Source organism: Microcebus murinus, chromosome 4 (genome assembly GCF_040939455.1).
Source record: "Microcebus murinus isolate Inina chromosome 4, M.murinus_Inina_mat1.0, whole genome shotgun sequence".
Taxonomy (NCBI): domain Eukaryota; kingdom Metazoa; phylum Chordata; class Mammalia; order Primates; family Cheirogaleidae; genus Microcebus; species Microcebus murinus.
The window spans coordinates 19,161,844-19,184,584 of record NC_134107.1 but is presented as its reverse complement, the minus strand read 5'-3'; the positions used below and the strand labels follow the sequence as shown (position 1 = coordinate 19,184,584).

Genomic DNA, 22,741 nt, shown 5'->3' with positions numbered 1-22,741 from the left:
CTATAAAATGTATTTAATCTATGAAACTCCATACTATTTTCTGTAAAGTGAAGATTATTGGCTCAAAAGGTAACTGTGAGAGTAAAAGGGATACTAGCTCAGTAATTGGCACAAAGTAGGTATGAATATAAAGTAAATAGCTGCCAATATCAGCTATTTTAATTCATATTGAAGTTTTTAAAAGAGTATGATATCACTATTGACTGAAAATGGATGGCATTTGATCATGACTATTAAAATCATAGTGTTCTTTCTATAAGGCTGTATCTATGTATGCCATACAAAAACAAAGGATTATTAAAAAGGATGATATGTTTGTCTATCATTTATCTGCATGGTTTTTAATCTCTCAACATTTACTTTTTTTTCTTGTTTACCAATGTGACTGTATGTAATTTAATACACGTGCACACACACATACATACATCACACACATCAGAATTATTGATTATTTTGACATTAGGCAGATCCAGACAGTATTTGTCACACATGATTACATTTTTGATATGAATGTCAAATGTAATTTTCTGACATAAAGAACTATATTTACTCACAAGAGTTGTCATTCACTGGTGCTTTTTCCTTTAAATCATTTTTTTCTACTTTACTGCTCAGCAACCTCCCTTTACTGCAAAAAAAAAAAGATCTCTGCTTGTTCACTGCTCTCCATCACCTTCTATTGCCTCCAGATCTGTTTTCATTCTCAAGATAAAATGAAATGTTAAGGTAGGTAATAGTATTATAACTTTGTACCTGTCTAAACTTGAAATATGCACCTGAGTTTCCCATCACTTCAAAAAGGAGTTTGAAACCAGCCTGAGCAAGAGCAAGACCCCGTCTTTACTATAAATAGAAAGAAATCAATTGGCCAACTAATATATATAGAAAAAATCAGCCAGGCATGGTGGCGCATGCCTGTAGTCCCAGCTACTTGGGAGGCTGAGGCAGTAGGATTGCTTAAGCCCAGGAGTTTGAGGTTGCAGTGAGCTAGGCTGATGCCATGGCACTCACTTTAGCCTGGGCAACAGAGGGAGACTCTGTCAAAAAAAAAAAAAAAAAAAGAAAGAAAGAAAGAAAGAAAGAAAGAAAGAAAGAAAGAAAGAAAGAAAGAAAGAAAGAAAGAAAGAAAGAAAGAAAGAAAGAAATATATATAGAGCACTCATTATTTGTAAGTAACTTCTATATTAACTTCAAAAGAACCCTTTGAGTTGAGTACATTACTCACAATTCATAGATAGAAAAGGCAAGGCTTAGAACAGTATATTTAACTTATCTAGGATGGTATATCTAGTAAATGGTATAACTACAAGCCAATTTCTGCTCTTTTAGTTCCACTGTATTCTCTGCCAAATTTAAGAGCTCTCCAAAATTCAAACTCTCTGGAAAGTGTTAGACTATGTTTCATCATAAGCAAATTAATAATCCTGAATTTCATATTATATTAAATGAGAGTTTTCTGAGAATTCAAGCACATAGAGGCCAGATTTGATCTATGAATAGGTAAACCCATAGATGTATGTTTTTGTGACTGGGTATAGTACCATCTCGTATATGCTCTTCCAGATCTTTGCCATTTCCATATCAAGAGGTATGGTCTATGCTCTCTACTTGAACATGGTATGGACTATATGATTACTTTGACACATGGAATATGGCAGAAATGATTCTATTAATATATAACTTCTAAGGTTAAGTTAAAAAGGATAACACAGTGTCTGCTTTGGCTCACTCTCTTGGGACACATGATTTTTGGAGCACTGAGCCACCATGTCAAAAGTCCTATTACCCTGAAACCAGCATACTTGAGAGACCATATGGAGAGACCACGTAGAAATAGGGGCAGTATACCAAGGATCACCAGCTATTTTAGACTTTCAAACCTATGTGCAGACAAGACATGTGAGTGAAGAAACTTTTTAGATGACTTCAGCAAAAGCCTATTCCTGATTGCAACCTGAGACAGAAATATCCAGCTGAGTTGATTACAAATTTCTGACCCACAGAAACTATCTGAAATAATAATAAAGTTATTGTTGTTGTTTTATGCCACTAAATGTTTGGGTGACTTGTTACACAGCAACAGTATCTAAAACACTACAATAATTTAGACATTGTAGTATTGGCTCATGAATAGACTAATTGAACAAAATAAAAAAAAAAACTAGAAAACAGATTAATTGATATGTAAATATATATGAACATGGTAGTATTGCAGGATAGTGAAAAAGTGAATGATTATTCAATTAATGTGCTGAGAAAATTTAGTTATTTTTATGAAAAGAAAGCAAAGTGCATTTCTACCTCACACCTTACCTGAATATTCAAACTCTATATGGATTAAATAAGTCATTGTAAAAAGAAAAACTGTAAGTTTTAGAGAAAATTATTGCCATATAAAAATCATGGCAGGAAAGGACTTTGAGAAATATGTGCAGAGGACTTTCTTCCTGAGTTCATCTTCCTCATATCTGCATCTTGGCTTGGGTGGTGAATCCTTGATCCCAACCGTGTTTCCTCCAGTATCCAACTGCCAGATTCTCCAATCCCAACAATTCTGAAGTTTCTAATTTCCTATATTGGATTCCTTGTTCATTAAAAAAAATTATAGTACATTTTATTTCCTTCACTAAAGAATAAATAAAATTTCATGGTTGGCTTTTATTCAACCTATTCAGTCTGTTGAATTATTGAATGCATTAATATTAAGTGCACTAAGTAAATCTCTTACAAATTGGTGCAAGGATTAAAAAACACAGCTTTTGCTTTAGAATATATACTGTGGCTTTATTTTTCAACAAGGTAATATGTAATTCGAGAACCTTTAAAAATTTTCTTTGTAATACAATATTAGTTCTCCAAAACTACTATAGAGTAATTGCAAACAGAGAAGATAGCTTTGATCTATATAAAGTCAATGAGAAGATATAGTTTACAGATAATCAGAAAGGCATTCATTATGCAAAACAAAACAATCTGTTCCCAAAATGTTTAAAATCCACAGTGTTTTTCTTTCTAAAAAGAGCACCCAGGGAGTTAATTTAATGTAGGCAGATTTTATTGACTCTACTGTGATAATGAGTGACTTGAATACATATTTTAACTGTTGGAGGAGATCAATTGATCTACATATACATAGAGTGTGGCTGAAGATTTTTCTATCCAAATGTTGGTCAGAATATACAAAATCAATCATATGCTACCTATACATCTTAGCTCTGTAACAGTATAAAGTTAATAAACTTCATTTCTCATGGAGTTATCCTCAGCTATGAACATATTATGTGAATCTTTAAATCACATAATTTGACCAACACATTTATTTTTACTGCTACATTAACACATTTTAACAATTTGAATTTTTAAGTTTAAAATATCAATCTCTTTAACTAAAGGGAACAAGTTCTATTAGGTCATATTTTATGTGTCAGAGAGGTATCATAGACCACAAACAAGAATAGATTTTTAATGTTCTCACAACAAAAAATGATAAAGTTGGTGAAATTATACATATGTTATTTATCTTGATTAAATCTTTCTATAATGTATACATAGCTCAAAACATCACATTGTATCATATAAATATATAATTATTATTTGTCAATTAAAAATAAATAAAAAAGAAAAATGATAAATGGCAATTTAAAAAAAGTAAGAACTTGAAATAAATGTAAAAATTGTTGTTCACCAAAGAATCTTAACACATATGGTTACATAAATAGTATAAGAGATTAATTAAACCTATGCAATTCTCTTGATCTCTAAGGGGTATAGCATATTCAATATTTCAATAGCATTTCAATAGTATTTCAATAGCATTTCAATATATATTAATTTATATAGGTGTTTAAGAATAAACAGGCTAAATAATCAAAAGGGATGATAACAAAATGGAGTAACTGATAGTGATAGTATTCCTTGTTTCTGTGAAAAAATGAATGTCATGTTCTGCCATTAGGGATACAGCCCCCGTCCAACTAAGGTCACTTTTTTACTCCACAGTTTCCTCATGGCATTTTTCATTTCTGCATTCCTCAGGGTGTAGATTAGGGGGTTCAGCATGGGAGTTATGAATGTTAAAAACACAGTCATGAATTTATCAATGGGCAGTGTACAACTGGGCCTTGCATATAGGAAGATACAGGGGACAAAGAATAAAATGACCACAGTGATGTGGGATGCACAGGTGTACAAGGCTTTGCGTTTCCCTTCCAAACTCTGAGCCTTCAGAGAGTGTAATATGACCCCATAGGAAAGGAGGAGAATGAAGAAAGTGACAGTGCAAATGGCTCCTCCATTACCTATCATGGAAAGCCCAATGAGGTGGGTATCAGTGCAAGCAAGTTCCAACAAGGGATACATATCACAACCAAAGTTGTCAATGACATTGGGGCCACAGAAAGGGAGCTGATAAATAAAAAGAAATTGAACTAATGAATGAAGAAAGCCCCCAAACCATGCCAGCAATAGCATGAGAACACACACCCGCCGATTCATGATGATCAAATAATGAAGAGGTTTGCAGATGGCCACATAGCGGTCATAGGCCATCACCACCAAAAGAATGACCTCAGCACCAGCAAATAAATGATCTAGAAAAACTTGAGTCATGCAAGCCTGATAGGAAATGGTCTTTCTTTCCGAAAGCAAGTCTGTGATCATTTTGGGAGAAATGGTGGTCGAATAGACAGTATCTATAAATGATAAATAAGCCAGAAAAAAGTACATGGGGGAACCCAGGGACTGGCTGGCCGTGATGGTCACTATGATGAGCAGGTTGCCCAGTATTGTTACGATGTAGATGAGTAAGAATAGTACAAAGAGAACTTTCCGTCCCTCAGAGTTCTGTGTGAGCCCCAGGAGGACAAATTCAGTCACATTGTTCCTCTTTTCCATGTTCTTCTAAAGGTACTGAACTCAGGAGTCATAGTCTGCAAACAAAAGGGCTGATAGTGAATTTGAGATTATTGCAAGCTCCATGTCAAGAATGCAATGCCTTAGTCAACAGTGTTTCCCCACAGGGCCTCACACAGAGCAGCTCTTTAGAAAATAAGTGTGTGGCATGTCCTTCCACAACTACCTTCTTCATTTTCACAAATTTCTTGCTTTAGCTACAGTCATGAGATTTCAGCATTATAACAAGAATGTATATAGGAGCAGATCTATCAGTGAGGTGATCTACTGAAATCAAGACAGCGGCTTTCTCCAGAGTATCCTCAAAGACTACATTTCGATATTATGTTTTTTTCTTGAATATTTCTTGGCTTTCTGTAATCTACCATGAAAGCAATCTCATATGTTTCGGCTTTACTTATATACTGATGTAAAGTAATACCCAGTACATGGAACATAAAATTATAGGCTGATGTTCAGATATTTGCCTTTGTGAAATACTTTTCTAAGAACTCCTATAACCTAGAAATAGCTCACTCACAGCAATGAAAAAACCAGGCACATTGTGAGTGCTCATTGAATACTTATTACATTTTGTTTAATTAAAGTGAATTTCAAAGCTCATGAGAGAGCAAGTGAATGGCGATAGTTGTATTAAATTCTTACCAGCCACGAAAGCCCACTGAAGGCAATGTTTTATCTTGAAATATATATATACACACACACACATATATATATTTGTGTAATACACACACACACATATATACAGACAAACACACAAAAACTAAATTGCCATTTATTGCAACCTAGGCTATTAAAGGGGAAAAAATGGATGATACAATTTAAAGTGGATGGGCACTGTACATTTTCCCCACTTGACAAATTGGTTTGGAATTTGTTGTATTTTAACATAATCAATTGAGAATGTCAAAAATAAATATTTTGGGAAAAATAATGGTATAGTAGAAAAATGCTAAAAATCTGGAATTATTAGTTGATTTTTATCTTAGGAAAATGATGTTCTGCCTTATACTTCTTATTGGAAATGTAATTATTTTTCTAGATACGAGATTTTGCATTCTTATCAATGGCACCTTTATCCTAAATGACGATATCATTTTTATTGGTAGATCGTTTTTATATTAATCAGTCTGATTTAGCATGTCTTAAAGGTTATTTGATTATTAATATAACCAATACATGAATTATTTTGTTAATTAGTTCTTGGCTATCTGAGTTCATGGTGAATAGAAGGCATTCATTCTACCCGGTGTAAAATAAATAAACTGCCCGGCCTTTCAGATGTGAACCAGCAGCAATTCTTTGTATAACATATGCAACTTTGTATTAACAGGATTATTAAATATGCTCTATTCTAGTGTCTACATTTGTTGATAGTCATTTGTGAAGATCAGGAGATGATTCTATCCTTTGTGCCTCTAGGTGAGCCAAGCTAAACTCAAGCATGAGAGGGAGAATAAAAATGTGGACAGAAAGAAAATAAGAGATAATTGAGAAAAGGCAGAAACCAGCAAAAGTTATAAGCTTAATAAAAAATCTTTTAAAATGGGAAAGCATTTTTGTTGGGGAGTCTGAAAGAGTTGAGAATAGAGAAATTTTAGATTCTTGAAGCTGTCAATCACTTGGTGGCCTGGAAGATAACAGCATTAGGACCATCACTTGCTTATAGGAATCTTTATATTTCTGGATAAAAAAAAATTCAAATTTAAATTTTAGGATGGATTAATAAGAAAGACCAGCTGCTTAAATAATAAGTTCTATATTGCAGTTTATGATATTTAATTGCATATATACATAATTAAATGTCCTCACAATTATGAAGCTATATCTGAATTTATAATGAAAAACAAATACTCACAGTTCATAGAAGCTGTCTGAGTACTCAGGAGATAACTTCTAGCAGGAGGATCTCTCTTGCTCACCCAGTGAGTACTTATAAGACTTACTTGTGTTTAATACTGTAAGTGCTCAGGCAATATTTCACTATTAAAGCCATCTTAGCAGCATTATTATTACTCTAAACTATCAAAAATTATCAATCCATCTGAATGATACAAAATTCTATACTTTATCGATGTTGTGTTTTATGAAAAAAGAAATATATCTGATTCAAACATTTGTAAGATACTTCAAATTTCTTAATTTATTAAATGAGAACAAATAAATCATTAAGAAATTATCAAAAAATTTTAATCCATGGTAAGTATCCCACATAACAATTAAAATAACATAAATCAAGTAGATTTATGCCAAACTCAACAACATAAGATAAAAATAAATCACGTATACAATATGTGAGTTTTGAGTTTACATCAAGACCCTTTTGAAACATACGGTCACAATCAATACCTAAATATTTCTATTAACTCTCTTTATAGTAAAAACTGTTTCTTATGTAAACAATAGCTTTAATCAGTAATTGAGCATTGACCATAGATATGATGCAGGAGGGATTTGAAGTGCTAATAAACATCTAATCAGTTCATCAGATTGTTTTCCAAATAAGATAAATTTTAAAGAAATATCACATTTTTCCAAGTTAATATCTTCACAATAAAGTAAAAATGCTGCCACTAAAACCTGCGTGTGGTTGAATGGAGTTTTCTGACAAATAAAGAAAGCAATAATCTGCGAAGTTAAACTGCCAATATTATATACAGTCATGGTCAGTTTTGTTTTGTTTTGCTTTGTAATTTTTGTAAGGGCGGGCTGGTATGCCTTCATTATTATAGTTTCAGAGAGCTCAGGTTCCAAATTCTGGTTTGGAATTTGAGCTTCAGAATCCATATACACCAGATGTGTATCCTTGGATAAATTATTCAACACATTTGTGTAAAGAGAATTATAATAGAACCTAACATGAAGGGTGATTTTAAAGATTAAATAGGGCAATGCAAATAAAGCTCACCAAAATTTTTCTGGCAAATAATAAACACTAGACAAATTCAAGATATCCTATTTACTATTATTTATTTCTCCATATAATTTTAGTGCCACATTTTTGCAATTGATATTACATAAATTTCTGCAAAGTTCACTCTCCTCTCTAATTATCCAGAGAAGCATTCCCTATGGGATGGATAGATTGTTATTATTGTACACAGTTATGAAGGCTGTCCTTTCCGTTCCCACTCACATTACCGTGTGGAAATTCACTGTCCTTCTCCATACCTCATTTCCTTCTTTGAAATTTATCATTGAAACTAAATTTAATCTGAGGGATCTTTTAGGAAATTAGAGGGTCATCTGAGTGCATACTGTGCTGTGTTCAGTTTCATTCACTATATTCTAAGACCATAAAAATGAGAAACTGTCCATGCAATTAACCCATAGGCAGAAAGAGATGCTGGTATTTTCCTTTAGGTTCTGTAAAGATTATCTAACAAATTTCATTATCTCTGCTTCCACAGGGACTAAAATACTCTTTCTAGGAAGGTATAAGTGCAGGTTCATGAATTTAATGAGTAACTAGATTTTGGAGAACATGTTTCCACATTTTGTAATAAGTGGCTATTAATTTACATATAAAAATGTTATTTTGGGCGTATGCAGAAAAGCATATTAATAAGAGACTGGAAAAATATCTGTGCAGCAGTGTTAACAGCAGCAGTATTCACATTAGCCAAAAGGTAGAAACAACTCAAATATTCATCAGTAAATTAATAAACAAATTGTGGTATACATATACCTTGGGATATTTGGTGTGGTTGCAGGGAGATAGGGACACTAACACTGCTGGTGGGACCGCAAACTAGTACAACCTCTGTGGAAAGTAATATGGAGATACCTCAAAGAGCTAAAAGTAAAACTACCATTTGATCCAGCAATTCCATTATTGGTCATCTACCCAAAGGAAAAAACAGACACTCTATAAAAAGACATGTGCACTAGAATGTTTATAGAAAGAAGCACAAATGACAATTGCAAAGATGTGGAAACAACCCAAGTGCCCATAGATACAAGAGTGGATCAATAAAATGTGGTATATGTATACCACGGAGTTCTACTAAGCCACAAAAAACAACGGTGATCTTGCACCTCTTGTATTACCCTGGATAAAGCTGGAACCCATTCTACTAACTAAACTATCACAAGAATGGAAAAACAAGCACCACATATACTCATCATCAAATTAGTATTAACTGACCAACACTTAAGTGTACATATGGTAGTAACATTAACCAGGAGTCGGGCAGATGGGGTAGAGGAGGGGATGGGTATATACACATCTAATGGGTGCAGTGCACACCGTCTGGGGGATGGTCGTACTACAAGCTCTGACTTGGGTGGGCTGAAGGCAATATATGTAACTGAAACATTTATAACCCCATAATGTGCTGAAATTTTAAAAAAAATCCTTAAAAATGAATAAATTGTGATACATGCTACAACAAGGATGAACATTGAAGACATGCTAAACTATGAAAGACACCAGACATAAAAGAAAAAATATGTTATGATCTCACTTTTATGAGGCACCTGGAATAGTGATATTCATAGAGACAGAAAGTGCAACAGTGGTTACTAGTGGCTAAGGGGAGGGGAGAATGCAGAATTATTGTTTAATGGGTACACAGCTTAAGTGTGGAATGATGAACAGTTTTGGAGATGGATAGTGATGAAGGTTGCACAACAGTGTGTTATGGATATTTTACAAAAATTTAAAAAATCAACAAAAATAAAACATCTACCCAGAACCAGAACATTTAAAAATACATATACAAGGTACAATTTGTAAAGAGCTATAATAATCCTTACTGTCAACTTTAATGTCACAAAATAAATTGAATTCTCAAACTTATACAAAGCAATCTAAAAGAATTTGTGAGGACCACATATATGTCACATTATATTGTGCTATCCATTTTCTCTATTTCAGTTTACATTTAAACAAATCTAGTAAAAATTTTGGCCAAAACTATGGCCATTGCACTTATTCTAATAATGTCCTATATAATGAAGCAAATGCATATACTGTCTTGTTGTTAAAGATTCTGGCAAAAAAAAAAATTGAGATCAAATAATAAAATCTTCTTCTTAAGAAATATATACACTTCATTCAAAGTAAGTCTATTTGACAATATTATAATAGCAGTGAAGAATTTTTGTAAATATGTTACCTGGGTTTTCTATTTCATCTTTGGTCACTTGTTAAAAGCCAGGCTTCTGCAATTTTATCTTTGGTCCTAGAAGATGACAGCTTATTTTGATAGCAGACAAATCAGAATTGCCACCATATCAATCATGTATGACTGCAAAGAAAAGAAAAGGGCACACTGAGTTGCTGAAGCTATAAATGCCTTGTCATACAGGGATATATCTCTTTTTACCAACACAAAGAATTACCATATTCTTCAACTTTCATAAACGTTTTACAGTTTGGATTATGGAATTATCCAGGGTTAGCTTCAAGAATAAACAGTTGATATGATTGATGAATCACCAAATTTGAAAGCTATTAGGAATATGTATGAAGAATTACACAAATTTAAAACTTCACTTACTGATCTAAATAATTTGAACAAAACTTTTATACTATTTTTAGTCAATAGTGCACAAAACTGAAAAATCTGAAAAATTAGCTTTGTTTTGGATATTTTTAAAGCATTTATATGACTCCTTTAATATGGTTCATGTCTAGTACGGTAATGCCTTTTATTAATATTTTATATTTTGATGGTAACATTAATACTGAAGGAGAAATCTTCCCCCAAGTAAGGAAAGACATTACTGGGTACTTAACAATAAACAGCAAAGTACTTCACTGAGTTGTTCAAACTGTTTATTACCAAGGCCACTTCCAAATTAAATCCACTGAGGAATCATGCCCCAGAGAAGTGAGATCTCCCTCCCACATGTTTCTTCCAGTGCATCATATATTTCTAGAATCTCCTCCTGGGCAATAACTTTAGGACAATTAAGTGAAAAAATTAGAAATCCAACAGCAAAGAGCAAGTCATTTATTAATAGCAAAGATACAAGTTTGGACAAAGAAGAACTCTTTTTTAAAATTAATCAGCATACATTGGAAATTCTTAAGCCAAGAAGACACTGGAATAAAAAGAAAAGCTTGAGGGTTTGTGTATGGCAAACATACTTAATGGGAATGGCAGAAGATCATAGCTAATCAATTCATTAAAAGTTTCAATCAAATTCAGATGATATCCATATATTGTGGAGAAAAATCTAACCCGCCGTTCTGCTTCTGTAAAATCCGCTTGCTCAACCCTACTCCCTTCCCCCGCTGGCGTCCCTCCACTTGCTCAACCCTATTCCCTCCCCCGCTGGCGCCGGTGCCACTCTGTAACTCCCCAAAAACCGCTTGCCGTTAGTCCTTGGAGTTTATTGACCAAGATTAGAAGTTCCCGATATTAGCCCATCTGGTACATGTTTGTGCAAGGTCAAAGCCCATGGAATTTCCCCCCAATGTGATCCCTAGCCACCTGCGTGTGGTTTCTGCCTATAAAATCCTAAGGAAAAAAAGGCCGGCGTGGCAGCTTCCCTAGCTCGCTTGCCCCTGCGCTGCACTGGAAATAAATCCTCATGCTTTTGCATCAAGTCTCTGGACTCTGAGTCTTTTTTTAGGCGGTCGTCTCTCTCCCACACGGGCTGTACATTTCTGCGGCCTAACAATATCAAACACAACTTGGAAGTTTTGTCCAGAAGAAAAAAAAATCTTTCTTTAAAAGAAATATAGAAATTAAAATCTATAATTTAAAATAGATTATTATAAAGTAATATAAGAAAAAATAAAAATTAAATACAGAAATTTTTTCACATTTGATATTCAGATGTCTTTTATAGAATAGCGGAAGCTCTTTAAATCTAACTATCTCTACACATCCTCCAAAAAATACAATTCATACAACACAAGTATATAATATCACACAGAACTAGGACATTCAGCATAACTAAGACACTGAGAATACTATGAACTTCAAATTACCTCTATATACAGAAAGTAACATCAAATCCCAGCAGAGTTACCTCTGCAGCTCATGATTCAAGAGTGAGAAGAAAGTGAAGGAAGCCTGAAGAGACCGTCAAGAAGAGGAGAGGGAAGTAGAAAGCCCAAGAGAGATGGAGTGCAGCCAGAATCACCCAGAAGATTGTTAAGTCACACTAGTTTTAACATCACTAAAGAATGAGGTCTGAGGGCTGGAAAATCAGTGTGGAGTGCAGGGATGGAATGAAAGTGTGAAGGATCTGTGATGGCATCTTCAAAAGGCATCACTTCTGGGGAAGATAAAGATGGGTAGCAATGAAAGGCCCTCTTGGGAGAGTTGGTGGTAAAAGAAAAGAAGGAAGAAGAGGAAATTAGGGTCTTGAGAAAGCAAAGAATGACAAAATTTAAAGGTACTTTAATCCTTGCCTCACTTAAAAAGTATTACTGTGCTAAAAGAAAATAAAAAGAGGGCATCTAAAAGAAAATAAAAAGAGGGCATTTATGAACCAGAAATCTTATTAATACAAGACACCCCAAACCATGGACTCTCTCTCTACCCAAATAGCTGACTTGCATCAGGACTCAAAATGAACAAAAGACAAAAGTCAGTGTGACTCCATACAAAGCTATGGTAAGAAGAAACCAGAAAATGACAACAATAACAACTCCTGATACTTCCGAAACCAATAAATAAAGAAAACTGTTAAAAAAATTGTAGGCTGGGTTTTCAAAGAAATAGTTTCCAATAGAGGTTGGTATGCAGGGTTTATTGGTGTGTGCCCTAGGGAAAAACACTTGTAACAATACAGTGGAAACTATGTTGGACAGAGAGAGAACCTGACATGAATGTTGTTGCATCAAAGGCCCTTATCATAGGCAATTTTGAAATAGGGATGGCCTCAAAGATGTCTAAATCAAGGTAAATAGGCTGGACCTTTGTACCCTTGATTCAATCAACAATTAGATACAGGCAAAGTAGAGCCATGATGTAGCATGCCTATAAGATACACAGAACTTTAATCACATGAAAAAGAAATTATCAAATTCAGATTGACAGAAGCTCTCCAAATAAACAGGAGCTGCTCTGCAAAGTGTTAATGTAATACAAATTCAAAGAAGTACTAAAGAACTATAAACTGAAGATGTATAGCACCTCAATTCAATGCATAATCCCACAAATGACCCTGGGCAAAAAAAAAAAAAATCTATACAAACATTATTGGAATAATTGGTACTATTTGAATATGGAGATACATTGGGTAATATTAATAATATTGTATGAATGTTACTTACTTTGATAATTCTCTGCCTTTGTGCAAGAAAATGTTTTAGTTCTTATAGCATATACGTATTGAAATATTTAGGAATATGGAGTCACATTGTCTCATTTCCAGAATGTCTAAAACAATCTTAAAAAGGGGTTTCTTTGTTTCCTTTCTATTGATACTATTGCAAATCATAGTAATCAAGACAGTGTGAACAGAATTGACTCTGGAAACAAGCCCTTACATTTACTGTCAATTCATTTTTGATAAGGGTGCCAGAATAAGCCAAGGAGGTGGGGGGAGAGCAGTCTTTTCAAGAAATGGACACGCTTGAAGCTCTGGCAAGGTGAGGGGGTTGGGAGAGGGGTGGCAGGGGCAATATATGTAACCCTAACAATATCTTTACCCCCATAATATAATGGAAAAAAAAAAGAAAAATAACACTTTTTTCTAAAAAAAAAAAAAAAAGAAATGGTAATAGAACTATTGGATATCCAAATGTAAAAGAGTGAAGCTGGATCCTTACCTCACAATACACACAAAATTAACTCCAAATGAATCAGTGACCTAAAAGTAAGAGCTAAAAACATCAAATTCTGAATTAAATAGACTAAATCTTAATGACCTTGGATTAGGCAATCATTTCTCAGGTATGACCAAAAACATAAATTGTAAACGATTAAGTAGATAAATGAAACATTATAAAAATTTTAAAATGCTGAATTTCAAAAGAATCTTTTAAAAAAGGAAAACACATCTCCCAGAATGAGAGAAAATATTTGGAAGCTGTTTATATAAGGGAGGTTTTACAAATCAAAAATTAAAGAAAAAACAAATAAAAGATAGGCAAAAGGTTTGGATGGCTATTTCTCCCCTAAAATATACAAATGACCAAAAAGCACCTGATAATGAGATTAACATCATCATACATTAGAAGATGCAAATCAAAATCAAATTGAGACTGAAGCAGAAAATCAACACAAAAACACTTGAGTTAAATGAAACACTAAAAGAAATGGACATAACAGATATTTACAGAATATTTTACCCAATAATTGCAGAATATACATTCTTCTAATCAGCACATGAGACATTTGCTAAGATTGATCATATCTTAGGCCATAAAACAAGTCTCAGTAAAATCATACAGCTATAACCGATCAATCTTGAGCAAAGGAGATAAAAACTTACACAGGAGAAAGGAGACCCCATTCAATAAATGATGCTGAACAAATTGGATAGCAACATGCATAAAAATGAAACACGACCCATATCTCTCACCACATGCAAAAATTAACTTAAGATAGATCAAAGACGTAAATGTAAGGCATGAAATCATAAATATTCTAGATGAAAATGTAGGAAAATCTCTTATAGACACATTCCTAGCTAAATAATTTATGACTAACACCCAAAAGGAAAATACAGCAAAAACAACAACAAAAAAATCTGACTTAATTAAAGAATTTATGAAGAAGATCCCAAAGACAATCACAGCACCAATAAAAATAAATAAATGGGACCTGATCAAATTAAAAAACTTCTGCACAGCCAAAGAAACTTTCACAAGAGCAAACAGGCAACCTGCAGAATGGGAGAAAATTTTTGCAAGCTACACTTCTTATAAAGGGCTGATAACTAGAATTTATTTAGAACTCAGGAAAATCAGCAAGGAAAAATCAAACAACCCTATCAAAAAGTGGGCAAAGGACATGAACAGAAACTTTCCGAAAGAAGACAGAATAATGGCCAACATCGTATGAAAAAATGCTCAACATCTCTAATCATCAGGGAAATGCAAATCAAAACCACAATGAGATATAACTTGTCTCCAGTGAGAATGGCCTTTATTAAAAAGTCCCAAAACAATAAATGATGGCGTGGATGCGGAGAGACAGGAACACTCCCACACTGCTGGTGGGACTGCAAACTAGTTCAGCCTCTGTGGAAAGCAATATGGAGATACCTTAAAGCGATACAAGGAGATCTACCATTTGATTCAGCAATTCCACTACTGGGCATCTACCCAAAAGATCAACTGACACTCTACAAACAGGACACCTGCACTCGAATGTTTATAGCAGCATAGTTCACAATTGCAAAGGTGTGGAAATAAGCCAGGTGCCCATCAATACATGAGTGGATAAATAAAATGTGGTATACGTATACCATGGAGTACTATTCAGCTTTAAGAAACAATGGTGATATAGCACCTCTTGTATTTTCCTGGATAGAGCTGGAACCCATTCTACTAAGTGAAGTATCCCAAGAATGGAAAAATAAGCACAACTTGTACTCATCAGCAAATTAATATTAACTGATGAACACCTAAGTGGACATATAGGAATAACATTTATCTGGCATTGGGCAGATGGGAGGGGGGAGGAGGAGATGGGTATATATAAACATGATGAGTGAGATGCGCACCATCTGGGGGCTGGACACACTTGAAGCTCTGACTCTGGGGTGGGGGGGGCAACACATGTAGCCTAAACATTTGTACCCCCATAATATGCTGAAATAAAAAAATAATAAAAGCAATAAACTTCTGTACAGAAAATGAAACAATCAACAGAATAAACAGGAAACACAGAGAATGGGAGGAATTATTCACAAAGTGTATATGTGATAAAGAACTAATATGCAGAATCTACAAAGAACATGGTGACTATAATTATTAACAATGTATTTTATTCCTGTTAGTTGCTAAGACAGCAGATTTTGTGTTCTTACCACAAAGAATCGATACGTATGTGAGGTAATGCATACATTAAATTGGTAGATTTAGCCATCTCTCAATGTGTACATATTTTTAAAACAAAATGTTGTACATGATATATTTATACAATTTTTGTCATTTCAAAATTTTAGTGAATAAAAAGATTAAAATAAATAATTAAATTCTTATCAAAAATTATAAAATTATAAAAAAGGAAAATCACAAACTAAGAGAACACAAACTTGTATGAACAATACATACAATCAAATAACGATTTAGTATATGGGATTCCTAAGGAACTCCAATGAATCAATGAATTAATAATAATGGAAAACTACTAGTAGAAAAATTAGCAAAAGACATAAATACATTTCATGCAAGACAGGAAAAAATGGAGATCCAATATAAGAATACACTCAACTTCAAAAGCAGTAAAGATTACAAATTAAAAACAAAATGAACTCGTATTCTTAAAGCCATTACATTAGCAAAAATATCAAACATCTCACAATATCTGGTGTTGGTAAAGATTTAGAGTAATAGAACTGTTATGCCCTGCTGGTAGAAATGTAACTTATACCACAGCATTAGGGGAAACTGCATATGTAAAAGTGAACATATATACATTATACTCAACACAAAAGAATTTCTTTCAGGATGTCTATATTAGTGCTTTGTGCAATATATAAAACAGGACACAATGCAAATGGTCCCTGATTGAATTGATACATTACCTGTGGTATATTCACACATGCAATAACACACTGCAGGGCAAATGATGAGACTAAGGCAACATGCAGCAATGTGATCATATTTTAGAAAGTTAACATTGTGAATAAAAGTAAATTAAATAAAGGTAAGGGATAATCAAATCTAAATGATATGTCTTAAGGATAAATTTAGCATTGGTATTACTTCTGGGGAAAGGCAGAGAAATAGCATCAGGGAGGTACACACAGGTAGTTCCAATAACATTGATAATAATTTAGGAAAGAGGCCACAAAATGGATAAATAAATTCCATGTATTATCAGATGTGCATAAATTTAATTTTATTATTTAATTTTATCATTAAAATTTTTCTTATTAAAAATTTTTTTCTTACTTTGATCATTAAAATATTTTCTTATTTGCCCACCTATGCCCCTTTCAGGGCAGTTTTATTGGTGCCATTTGAGAAAGGTTTTTGCTATCAGCCCTCAAGCCTTTGCCTTACCTTTCTAAGAATGCAGTTGTTTCCTCCTCCTTTTTACTTCTACTATGATACATGTAATTTCATATGCAAAAATTTTCTGTTTGATTGATTCTATTCTCAAAATATAATTTAATTCACACTTCTGTTGAATATGTGTAAACAAAGAGAAGCATTTCTGGAGAATCCATTGAATTGACTACAAATTCCATAGTTAAAATTAACTGTCTGTTGCCTTTAGAACAGGTAATAAACATGTTCAGGGTGGAAGGCATTCATATTCCATCTATAGTTAACTTTTTACACCAGAGTTTTTCCATAGCATGTTTAATCTCTGAATTTCTCAAGGCATATATTAAAGGATTCAACATGGGAGTGACAACTGTATAAAACACAGTCATATATTTGTCAATGGGAAAGTTGGAGACAGGTCTAACATACATGAAAATACAGGGAACAAAAAAGAGGACAACCACGGTGATGTGGGAGCTGCAGGTAGACAGGGCTTTTCTCCTCCCTTCCTGACTGTGACTTTGAAGGGAGCTTAGAATGACTCCGTAGGAGATGAGTAGAAGGGTAAACACGACCATGCACATGGCTCCACCATTGGCAACCACAGTGAGACCTATAAAGTAGGTGTCAGTGCATGCAAGTTCCAATAACGGGTACATGTCACAGGTGAAGTGGTCAATGACATTAGGGCCACAGAATGGGAGACTGTATACAACGACAATTTGGAGCACCGAGTGCAGAAAACCTCCAACCCAGGCCACCACCAACAGAAGGATGCAAACCCGTCGATTCATGATGGTCAAATAGTGCAGAGGCTTACAGATGGCCACGTAGCGGTCATAGGCCATCGACACCAGAAGGAAGATCTCAGAACCACCGAACACATGTTCTATAATGAGCTGCCCCATGCATGCTGGGAAGGAAATTGTCTTTTTATCACCAATTAGGGCTACAAGTATTGTGGGTGACATGACAGTGGCATAAGCAGCATCCATGAGTGACAGAGAGGCCAGGAAGAAGTACATTGGAGAGCCCAAGGAGGGGCTGCTGATAATAGTCACCACGATGAGAAGGTTGCCCACCATTGTCACAATGTATGTGAATAAAAACATCACAAATAAAGCTTTTTGTCCGACAGGATCCTGAGTGAGGCCCAGGAGGACAAATTCTGTCACATTGTTACTCCCTCCCATTTACTCTTCTGTAAGGCTTGCATCAGAGCTGAGAGCACAGGAGAACAGCACCGGTAATGAAATTGTGAACAGGACTATGAACACATCCACGATGTCATGGAGCACATCTTCATCATATGACCTGAAGCAGTGGTTTTTGCACAATAAATCTTTGCTAAATATCTATTGAGTTCCTCTTCTAAAGATCACACTAGACCTTCCTTTAACAACTCCTTTTTCTCAGATGATTTTGTTTTGGTCCTATAAGTAAAAGTTTCTACTTCTAACTCTTAGTGGATATTCTATAGAGATGAATAGTTAAAGGCCCAATAATAATCATAGTTTTATTAACTCTTTATATAAAATATTGTACTTCTTGACTCAGACATCAGCTATGAACAGAGAAAGGGTTCTGGCTCTCAAGAAACTTACTCTCTGGTGGTGACAGTAAACTCTAAATAAATAAATTGGCATAGAGTCAGTCATTTGAATTTGTAGCAGTTGTGGTATCTTTACAATATCATCAGTGTAGCACCAAATATAACCTTTTCTAAAATATCTCACACAATATTAAGGTAATCCACCGCTGTAGCTTTGATATCTCATGCCTTGAGGATATTTTTGTTTCCACGAATCTCTCATAGATATCAAGCGACCAAAATTTGAATTATATTAAATAACTACAAAATTATTTAGGATACTATTTTTTGTTCTGACTAGAATTGTCTACTTTTTAAGAAGCTGTAATTCTGTTCATTTCCTCTTTTCTTCTAGTACAATTCCTATCACACTCACATACACTGTCCTGATTTTCAGCAAGTAATTCTGAACTGAACTGAACTAACTCACGGCTATCACCAACTACCTCATTAACAGCTGGTAGTTTTTTCAAAACTCTTTGGGTGAGCTAGGTAGTGAGGGAGGAGAAAATAGACACTGAAAAGAGAGGTAAAGATCCATGGGACAGTGGTTTATTTATAATGCTGTGTAGGCACTGTGAATGGTTAAAAATAGAACCTCAAGGTCCAGATTCCAAAAAGAACCAACTCAATGATAATTCCAAGCTCAGTGTAAGAAGACATGGAATTGAGTCATTTTCTAATGTAATTACAAGTCTGTCTCAGTTTGCTCATTGGAAAATAATGGGATTGAAAAATACAGTCTCAGAACCCTTTCCATTTGAAACTGTCTATCATACTATGACTACAGCCCTGCTTTATTCTACTCTGCTCCAATTGCATTTCATTTTTCCTGTTTATATAATTAAATAACAATATCCCAGATTATCACCGTTCTTTGCAAAATGTAAGGCAGCGGAAAATGGAATTTGATCATTACAGTGAGCAAATAATGACTATACGTTTCTCATCAGGGTGTATCTATTTAAGATCAAAGACTTCCTGGGAGAGAGAGCACAGCACAGTACTGAACAATGTGTACTCTGGAGCCACACTGCCTCTGCTGCAATCCCAGCATCACCACTTACTATGTGACACGGAGCTGCTTAATAAACCTCTCTGTGCTTCAGTGTCATTGTTTTTATAATGAGGATACCCATGGTGCTTGCCTCTTAGGGTTGTTTGTATTACAACAAAGAGAATTGCCTAGCACAGTGTTTGGTCCCCAGTAGAGATTCAATAAATGAGAACTATTTTTAGTGGTCTTGAATGCTTCACTGTGAACATTGGATCAGAAATAATCACCTGGATATTGGTCAACTTGAAAGGAATTATAGACATTTTCCAAGATAAAATGAAAAGTTTACCCATAACTCATTAATTTTTTTCTGGACATACAATATATTATATGTTAGGAATTACCTGTCCAATTATAGAGGAGTAGTAATTTTACCTGTTCTGGGATGGACTTTGATGAGAAGCATGCAGAGTAACAGGGCAGAAGTTGGACCCTTCACCAGACGGAGAGCTTCATAGCAGAAAATGAAAGAAAAGAAGGATCAAATTGGGAAACAGAGAAATTAGTGTTAATAAATGAATGTTTGCAAGTAATAAGAGTATTCTTGTGATAATTAAATGAAATTAGCATTCTTTTAAACATCTTCTTCAGAAAGATTTTTTTTTTGTATGAGGAAATACTGGGAGCCCAACTTCCCAAGGTGCCTGGGGATACACAGGAGGCTTCATGGGGCAGCTGTAACACATAATGACAGACCAGATCCTAGTAAAGCAAACTTTCAAGTATTCCAAAAGAACTCATTAATTTCCTAAAGTTTCTAGATCTGAGGGTTAAGGACAAAGTTAAAGAATAGAGAAGAATAGGACAAATATTGATACAAACCCAAAATTTCTAGTTATTCACTGCTGAGGAAAATTACCGAATTAATAAACCTCTCATGTAGACAAGATGATTCCATTTACATGGATTTGGCAGTGGGGGACGTCATGCATATGAAGAGTGTGAACTCTCTCTAGAAGCCCATTGTGATGAACATTGTACATGTCTTTCTCATTCACATAATAATGTTCTGTCAATTTTGAAGCTATAGAATGATAAAGCTATAACTATCAAAAATATAACTATATAAAGTAGTCTGTATGCAAATCTCTATTTTGATCTATACCTCACTTTCTGCAAGGTTTAGAGCCTTTTCTCTCTTTAATCTTCAGTGGCAGATTTCACCAGGATAAATCTTCCATTGGACAATTTAAATATTTATATTTAGTTTTAAAAGTAGGGTACATAAACTATCCTCTAAAGTTAAAGACATCAAAGATTTAATACTATGAAAAACAAAATATAGTATTACTAGGCTTTCAACTTAAACCAATAAGTTAACACTTTCATAGCGGAAAAATAATTTAACATAGTTTTTTAAGAACATGACATTTTAAAAGATAAATTCCCATGCTAGCAATAGTACTCTCTATAGTAGTTTAAAATTATAGTTTTGCACATCTTTCTAAAAGACAGTAGACAGGGCACTTCCTTGAGCAAGGGTGTATATATATATATACCTTATATATATTATATATATATAATCATATCTGCTGGGATATTTTTAAATTCATACATAAAAGCCCCTGTCTTGCTTTCAGAATATATAGGCATTTGTTCTTCTTTAAAACTCTAACATGTTTGGTATTATATGCACTTTTAAATTTTCTGATTTAAATATATCTAAAATAATTTTATAGCTCTGTTAATACATTATGTAAAATATCATATTTCCAACACTGAGATTATAATCCATTGGTTTATCTGTTATACACGTAACATGCAATGTATTTCTCTTTTTATTCAACAAAATGGAAAGGAAGCACCTATCAAGCTGTATATTAAAAGAAATACACTCTGTATATTCTGATTAATTTCTGTGTTTTGCTAGCTTAATATTTGCAATGAAAACATATGATATTTGAGACATCATTATATTTTAACACATCACAAGAATTTCCAGTGAGTATCCCGTGTCAGCTTTTCAAGAACTTACGTCCTGTGTCTTGTCTTTGGTCCGGAAAAGTCAATGTTTCTTTCACTGATTCTAATTGTAGATACCTCATGCATCCATGTGTGATCATGAAATATATGGTAATATGTGGATGATGAGTGAATCTAGAAATAGATCCAAGTGGCTACAGTTTCCATATCTACATAGCCTTCCCATTATCTAATTCTTTCAGAGAGATGTAGAAGTATCCAAAGCACATGTCTAAAATATAAAGACAAGCCACTTAAGCAAAATGCCAATATTTACTGTACAAAGATAATTGAATATTCTTACCTGATGAGAATATTCGTTAATAGAAAAACAGAGATGCTATGTTTGCATAACTAGGCAAAAATTGACCTAATTAGTGGAAGTTAACATGGCCAACCCCGTTATTGATGGCACAAATAAACAACAAATTTATCAACACTAAGCTGAATTATTGAATCTTTCTCTTCTCTATTATGACAAAACAACCAAAAAAGCACTTTACTTTGATGGAGAATTTATTGTAACGTTCATCTGCTTAGCTACTAACTTCTGTACCTAACAAGGCAAATGCTGGGATCTAACTTCTTGGAAAAGGCAATAACAGAACTTTGTCAAAAATAGAAGAAAATTATTTAGCTTTTCAGTCACTCAAATAGCATATATCTATAACCACTGCTTTACTAATTAAAATTATCTCTATCTTCCCAGGAAATCTAAACCTTACACAAATCTATACAAGGAATGAAGGATATAACAAAGAAACATCACAGCAATAGGAATAGATATCAACTGAACACATACTCCAGCTTTGGATAAAAATTGAGTTTTCAGAAATCTCCTTGGTTATTTCATCAGAGAAATAATTCTTCCATTTATAGGTGCAGACACAGTTTATGGCTTTTCAAATCATCACTCTTTTAAATGAAAGAGACTCTAAGGTCATTACAGTTAATTGAAATAATTAATGAGTTAATTAGAATATCTGGAAAAACTTCAGATAATGTAGTCTTTCTGAACAGTTTTCTTCCCTAGAACAATCCCTAGAGGAAAAATACTTTTATCTTGCCAAGAAAAGTTAGCTGAATG

General features: G+C 33.9%; 2 protein-coding genes across 2 annotated transcripts; both read right to left on the bottom strand.

Annotated features, from left to right (window-relative positions):
- Nucleotides 1-3,951: 3,951 nt before the first annotated feature.
- On the bottom strand, nucleotides 3,952-4,893 carry LOC105884104 (olfactory receptor 4A15-like). Its single transcript, XM_012787816.1, has one exon. The coding sequence runs from the start codon at nucleotides 4,891-4,893 to the stop codon at nucleotides 3,952-3,954; it is 942 nt and encodes a 313-aa protein (XP_012643270.1).
- Nucleotides 4,894-13,935: 9,042 nt separating this feature from the next.
- Nucleotides 13,936-18,237, bottom strand: LOC105884105 (olfactory receptor 4A5-like). Its single transcript, XM_012787818.2, has 2 exons — nucleotides 17,339-18,237; nucleotides 13,936-13,996 (listed from the first exon to the last, which is right to left on the bottom strand). The coding sequence occupies exons 1-2, from the start codon at nucleotides 18,235-18,237 to the stop codon at nucleotides 13,936-13,938; spliced, it is 960 nt and encodes a 319-aa protein (XP_012643272.2).
- Nucleotides 18,238-22,741: the final 4,504 nt, after the last annotated feature.